The sequence below is a fragment of the Glycine max genome, chromosome 8, assembly GCF_000004515.6.
Source record: "Glycine max cultivar Williams 82 chromosome 8, Glycine_max_v4.0, whole genome shotgun sequence".
Lineage (NCBI taxonomy): Eukaryota > Viridiplantae > Streptophyta > Magnoliopsida > Fabales > Fabaceae > Glycine > Glycine max.
The window spans coordinates 23,214,802-23,222,379 of record NC_038244.2 but is presented as its reverse complement, the minus strand read 5'-3'; the positions used below and the strand labels follow the sequence as shown (position 1 = coordinate 23,222,379).

The 7,578-nt window shown below is 35.4% G+C and overlaps 1 protein-coding gene across 1 annotated transcript; it reads left to right on the top strand.

Moving 5' to 3' along the window:
• The first annotated feature begins 329 nt into the window (after window positions 1-329).
• LOC100797697 (protein MEI2-like 4) lies at window positions 330-7,236 on the top strand. The gene is made up of 11 exons (XM_006585773.4): window positions 330-743; window positions 1,353-1,492; window positions 1,625-1,670; window positions 2,502-2,642; window positions 2,802-3,272; window positions 3,352-3,750; window positions 3,940-4,531; window positions 5,490-5,574; window positions 5,978-6,046; window positions 6,173-6,352; window positions 6,512-7,236. Exons 2-11 carry the CDS (start codon window positions 1,415-1,417, stop codon window positions 6,665-6,667), a joined length of 2,217 nt encoding a protein of 738 aa, XP_006585836.1. The 5' UTR covers window positions 330-743; window positions 1,353-1,414; the 3' UTR covers window positions 6,668-7,236.
• Window positions 7,237-7,578: the final 342 nt, after the last annotated feature.

Genomic DNA, 7,578 nt, shown 5'->3' with positions numbered 1-7,578 from the left:
TATATGAACTAATGTTACTTAAGAAATTAATAAATCATTTTTTTATTAAAAAAATGATAAAAACATTGTTGAAGACATTAAATATTATATTATTATTTATTTATTAGAGAATATTTGTTGACTTTCTTGTTATTTTACTCTTGATAATAAAAGAATTCGATTAGAATACACTTAAAAAATCCATCCACCTATTCCAAGTGTTAGTGTCATTGTTGGCTCAATGTAGTTGATAAAACATCTGTACGGATATTGATGGATAAATGAGACAATCACTCTACGAAGGGCAAGAAAGTCATTTCAATGGGAACCTCGTTTTAACCAGCATTGACGTCTCGTTAACGAATAAACGGAAAAAAACAACAACCATCTCTCCGTCCCTTCTCGCCGGAAAACTCACAGGTCCGGCGAGACCTCAGAAATTCCGTTGAAGTTTACAAAGAAGAAGAAGGAGTGAAGGTGAGGAAGTTGAGAAGTTGAGAGGAGCTAGTAACGTGCAATGCAGGGAACGGTAATAGGGTATGGGAAGATTTGGATGGAGGATCTTGCACGCCACACAAACAACGCATACAATTAATTACAAAGATGATGATCCTCCCATTTTGCAAATTCCCACCTTGCCTTATGCCCTACTTTATTCGTTTTCTCTCTCACACATCTTCTCTTCCTCCTCTTTCCATATACTACTATTTAACTCATTCTCACCCCTTCCCTCCACTTCCGTCTCCTCTTCCAATTCCCCTAAGGTCAGTGTCTTTCTTTTTGCCACCCCTTTTTGCTCTTCCATCACGGGGTTTTGGGTTTACGTGAATTCGTATCTGTTTTGTTCTCAAGTTTTGATTTTTGACTTTCTGGTTTTAGAACATCGAACACTTCAAGTGATTTTTTTTTTTTTGGGGAGCGGGGGGGTGTGAATTTTAAGATTTGTAAGTTGTTTGAAATCCTATTGATCGTTCAGAATGTTGGTCGATTTGTAATTTATGCTGTGTGTTAATGTGGGGTTGTAACGTGCACTAAGAAATTATTACATGATGTTTGGACTATGTGGTCATCTCTACTCGTGATAAGTAACCACAAAATTTAGTTTATAAAAAGTAGTTAATAACATGTTACACGGAAATTGGTAAATGTCACACAGAAATTGATTGTGACCACAACTCGCACTTTAGTACTGCATGATATTAGTTTAATGGACATTGGTTTTTCATAATCTATGGTAATTAAGAGATTTTAAGTTTATAAAGTTTTATATTTTTCATCGTGTGTTGAACTTGGGAGGTTTATAATTCCTCGTAGCTTTCTTGCTGAAGAGGTAAAATGTTGAATTGACTGTCATGCTATGCTGTGCTCAACAGATATAAAAAGTTAGGAGATTTTCGTTTTTTGGGATACATATCTACGCATTCTGGGATTCATCATGCCTTCTGAGACAATTGACTTCAAGAGTTTTTCTTCATCGTTGTATTCTTCTGAAGATATTTGTTCTTCTAAGGAGGTATCTTCTCGTTTCATCTTATATATATTCCATTTTGAGCACGGTATTAGGGGCATTTGTAAAATTTTGGAAATTCAAACAATGTTGGCGGTTTCAGTCCTATTTATTCCTGTTTTCACTTTCTCTTGGCAGAGACAGGCTAGCTTATGGAAATCAGATAACATGCCCAATTGCTATGGTTAGTATTACTAATCTATTTGATTGCGTTATTATTATTGTTGTCGTGACTGCGCTATTAGAGTGCATTCCTTTGGAGTTATTTGGTGCCAAATACCTTTTCTTTTCTTTTCTTTTAATTTATATAATATTTTTTTACATAAGTTGTTAAGGATTTAGGAGTCATTTGCTTGCTTTGTACTTGCAAGTTGCTATGTTAGGAATCTCAGATTGCCTTGGTCAAGCAATTTTAATAATTTATCTGGTCACTCATTACTAGAAGAGCTTGGACTTGTCATGTTTGAGTGCTCTTGTACTTTGTTTGCTTCAAGCCCAAAAAGACTTTTGCATGATAAGGTGTGTTGAAATTTAAAAACCATTTCTACCCTTGCATCTGAAAACATAATCTTTTAGGTTAATTTGTTTATCAATACCTTAAACTAACAACTTATGACAGTTCTACATGCAAAGTACTTAGAAGTTAGAACTTAGAACATTGGAACTCATGCGAACTGTAAAAGAGCAGAAAGCAACTCATAGAGATGCATTGATTGTCAACAAAATTAATGGCAAAAGTAAATTATATACGACAGTACATTTGTTGGTATTTGTAACTGTTATTCTCTTAAATTAGGATAATCTGCTGTAAATGTATATATGGCAGTTTAGTTTGTAATTAAATTGTATTTATTTGAGAATTCTCCCGCAGGAGAGCACTGTTTTGGTCTGATTCTCTCTGAGTTTAACATGGTATCAGAGCACTAGTCTTGTGCTTTGAGTTTAACATTGATGCACTACTTTGTTGGTACAAATGGCACATTCAATCAGTTTCTGACTTTTTTGTGTTGTGTAGATTTTGATCAAGGAATAAAAACTAGCTTGAATGTACAATCATTATCCCATTTATCAGATAGTAGCAAAGTCAATGTAGTTGCTACTCAGCATGAGAGTAGTCTCTTTTCAAGTTCTTTGTCGGAGTTGTTTAGCAGGAAATGTAAGTTTTCTTTGCCTCTTAATGTGTGGTTCATCTCATTTACGTGGATAGAGGTTTTATTGTACTAATTTAAATTCTAAAATGGGTTTGAGTTGTATGTTGAGGTTTCTAAAGAAAACGGCTAGCTAATATGCCTTTGCATGACTTCCATTGGTGCAGTGAGATTATCTGCAAATAATGCTTTATATGGACATTCAGTTGACACTGTTGCATCCCACTATGAGGAAGAGAGACTTTTTGACTCTCTTGAAGAACTCGAGGCTCAAATTATTGGAAATCTACTCCCCAGTGATGATGATTTGCTTTCTGGAGTCACTAATGGGCTCGACCACATCATCCAAGACAGCTCTGGTGATGACACGGATGAACTAGACCTTTTCAGTAGTGTTGGAGGGATGGATTTAGGACATGATAATTGTTCATCTTCTGAACAAAAGAATTCTGAAATCCTTGATGAAGCTTGTAACAGTCAACTAGGGCTGCGTAGTGCCTCGATTGCTGGAGAACAGCCTTACAGTGAACACCCTTCTAGAACAATAGTTGTGAGAAACATTAATAGTCAACACAAAGAAAGTAATGTTTATCTGCATCAAAACAGCCTTCCTCTAAAGTCACCAACTAGCTTCCCGGGTAGAGTATTTGTTAATCAACTATCAATTTAGCAGCAGAAACATTATTTTCCCTCACTGATATTTTTACATTGGACCAGGTTTGCATGGGATTTCTAAATCTGGTAAGCTGGATGGTGGAAGAGTTCTTGGTGTTGAGCCTGCCATATGCACACCATCCCCGGAAACTGCTTTTTTTCATGGGGTCTCTTCAAGTGTTCCTAACTCCTTACCATCACTAGTCAGAGTTAAATCAGCTGACAACAGATGTGAAGTTACTGAATCTGGTTCACCTGGCCAGTTGAATTTTGATAGTCAAGCTGCTCCAGCTTTTCATCCCCATTCCCTTCCAGAATTTCATGATGGTTTAGCTAACAGTGTTCATCATATTCCTCCCGAGGTGGCAGCAAACATCAATCTCAAAACACAGGAAAGAATAGATAACATGCAGTTCTGTCAAGTAAACTCCAATGGGCGCTTCATGGAATTCAATGAATGTGGTAAGTTAAAAAGTGCAGTAGATTAGCAAGTGTAATAGTTACTTTTTCCTATAATTTTTTTTTCATCCTATGGTTGGTGAATCTATAAATCTTTGAACTCTATGGGTCAATATATATAGGAAACAACCTTTTTTTTTATGATATATATAAAAAATATTCAATTGATCATATTTTCCGCTCCTTTCTCAGTTTTTAAATCCTCTGGTAATGGAAGCTGTCCTCTTCCTGGTCATCATTACAAATGGGGAAACTCCTATCAGCCTCCTGGAATGATGTGGCCAAATTCACCTTCGTATATTGATGGAGTTTGTGCAGCCACTAATCTGCCAAGATTGCATGGACTTCCTAGGTCACCATCACATATGATGGCCACTGTTTTACCCATAAATGGCCAGCATGTGCCTTCAGCTCCTTTTTGGGACAGAAGACATACCTATGCAGGGGAATCTCTTGGGAATATGCAATTTTCCGGTAACACAGCAGCACACTGTGTTGATTTTGTTTCTTATAATATCTTTCCACATTTTGGAGGAAATTGTGTTGACCTTAGAGTCCTACCCAAGAATCTTGGAGTCCATTTTCATAACCAAGGGGACCTAATGTTTCCCAGAAGAAACCACATGATTAATTCATTTGAGACTCACAAACAACGTACCAGAAGCCGCAGAAATGAAGGTTTGCCAAACTTGGATGACAAGAAACAGTATGAACTTGATATTGACCGCATAAAGAAGGGAGAAGATAACCGAACAACACTAATGATAAAGAACATTCCTAACAAGTAAGTAGCATTGTATATGTTAAATTAAATATTAGCTTTTTGTATTTAAATTTTCATTTTCGGCGATGCTAACATTTGTATATTCATTTGGTACATTTTGGGTTGTGCTTTTACTTTTCAAGAAATTTTGGAGTGTTCAGCCAAGCCTGTTAGCCTAGGATAGATTATTTGTTAAGCCAGTGATAATATGGGAAAAAGTCGCACCAACACTTGGAACCCTTTTAAGAACTAGAAGCTTAAGCAAATTTACTCTTCGTCTCTTAGTTTGCATTTGAATTTGCTCTAAAATGTCTGCTTTTATGAGATTCTTTCTGTGAAACTTCTTTTGGAAGAATCACTTTTAGAAAATTCAATTTTCATATGCCATCAAAGAAGTTCTTTAGATTTTGCCTTGTAAAATTTTGGTGGAAGCTGTTTTTGTTAACTTTGTTATTTTTTTTTATTTTTTATTTTGTTAGACTTGGCAGTAGACAAGCTTCTATTTCCTGCCTTTTCTTGAAAATAGTAAAATAGATTCTGATGCCTACGAAAAGGGTTTGATTGTGGAAAAACATATCTATACTTGAAAGTGATTGTATGTAATATTGACATCATAGCCAAACAAACTTTAGTAGGGCTTTAGATTTCACAAATTGTTTTCTGATTTTATTTTCCCTTTCAGCTGGTGGTTACTGATCATTTTAGCATACTACATAAATCTATAATTTTTTTATTGCTATAATTTACTTGCCTCTTCTCTGCCAATGTTGGAATTAGGATGGGTGATTCGTGAAGGGCTGTGAATAAGAGCACAAAATTAAACTTGTGATTCTTTTCGTTGGTTTTAAGCATATATGAAATCTGTCATTTCTCTTAAATAGTTTTTTCTGAAAATGAAGAATTATGTTCAGTTCTACACCTCATTTACATAATTTTTTCTTGAAACATCTTTTTCTGGGACTGATTTGTTGTCTTGCAGGTATACATCCAAGATGCTGTTAGCTGCAATTGATGAACGCCATAGAGGAACTTATGATTTTGTTTATCTGCCAATTGATTTCAGAGCAAGTGCTTTTCTCTTTTTAAAATACTTGGAGTTTATGGTCCATTTGTTGTATAGAGAATATCTTTCTAGAAAATATTTATTGTACTTTCTCTGTTTTGTGCTACAGTAGAAGGAAGATACTTGTTTTTTTATTTTATTTTTGCATCTCAGTAAAGGAGGGGAAAATGAATTGCTTCAAGGACGGGAATGTCATTTTCCTGAACAAATCAAACAATAAGAAAATGCATCAACTTTTTTTGTAAAAACGTTCTCATCTGAACTTTTTCTGTAGAAAAATATCCTTGCTTGCATGAAAATGTGTGTTCCTTTTATTGAACATTTCCACTATGAAATTTAATTTACTTTAGTATTCCTTTCTCCTTTTTGTTTAATTATTCACATGGAATCGACATTAATTGCAGAACAAATGCAATGTGGGATATGCATTCATCAACATGATCAATCCTGGCTTGATTATACCATTCTATCAGGTCTGCTATGGAAAATGATGATGACAATCAAAATGATTGCTGTTAAACTTATAATCACATAACATTCACACACACACACACATACCCTGTACTAATAGACTGAAGCTTATGATGCAATTCTGGCAGGTGTTCGATGGGAAGAAATGGGAGAAATTCAACAGTGAGAAAGTGGCATCACTAGCATATGCTCGTATACAAGGGAAAGCAGCTCTCATTGCTCACTTCCAAAATTCAAGCTTGATGAATGAGGATAAGCGCTGCAGGCCTATCCTCTTCAACACCGATGGCCCTAATGCCGGTGACCAGGTATAAATTTCTTTTAAGATCCATTCATCACGTACATTACAGGTATTCTTACCTGCTTGAAACATAATATATAATCCAGGCAGCCATTTGAAATTTGAACCTCTATTTTTATTAAGAGATGAAGCTACAAAACGGCTACTAACTTTGCTAGGAACTCAGGTTCCTTTCCCAGTTGGCATTAACATTCGCAACAAAGCTGGAAGAGTGAGAAACAACACTCAGGAGGATAACCTGCAAGGGAGTCGGAGTCTGCCTAATTTGGGAATCAGTAAGCTCTCATCTGATGGAGACAGTCATTCATTGGAGTCAGACTAAGGAAGCTATCTTTCTCTCTTCTGCCATGTCATTAATTTTAGTGGGTGCTAACCTTTGGAAACCAAATGGTCTAGTCACGTTAATAAAGCTGCTCATGTTTGGAGCACATAAGTACCAACACTAACTTTAAGCCGAGAATTTTTCTAGTTCTTTTGGCTTTTGATGCTAAATCCAAACATGGTTGAAGTATAAGCATCAAGAGGACTATATAAAAAATTACATGTACAGGAGTTTCACATTGGAGAGTGGAGAGGCTTGTAAAGTGGTTTGAGGAGAAACTTAATTAGTCTGTATCAATTTTACCTTTGGTTCCCCTCTTCCTCTCCTTGTTTTTTCTTCAGGCATTTTTTCTTTCTTTTGTAAATTGTTGATTTTGGAGTCCATCTCATCCAAAACTCTTGAAAATTTTGATGAACTATTTATGTGCTGTGCCGAAACCTTCTTCGGTTGTTCATCATTGTTAATGTTAGGTGTGCAAGCATACTCTTGTATTCACCTTTTCCTTGTAACATATTACCATTCGAATAATATAATTGACGTTTCTCGTCGTTTGAGTGTCTCTATTATCACTTGTAAAGGTATAACTGGATTTCTAAACCACTACATCTTTTGAGTTATGCTAATTTTTTTTATCGGCAATTGTTAGTTTTTGTTAGCAGAGAAGTTCGAATTTATGATCTTTTTCCTCTCTTTTTCTCCCTTAATTATTCAATACACCCTATATCTCCTCTGAGTTATGTTACTTGAGGAGACTCAATATAGAAGGTTTGGTGTCAAATCTGATTTATCAAAACTGACAATTTCTGATTTTGCCATTAGTTTGTTGGCTTTTAAAAAAGACTAAGATTTGTGTAAGGAAGGTGTTTGATTTTCCTCTACTTGTAATCTTAGATAGTGCTTAATATTTTTCG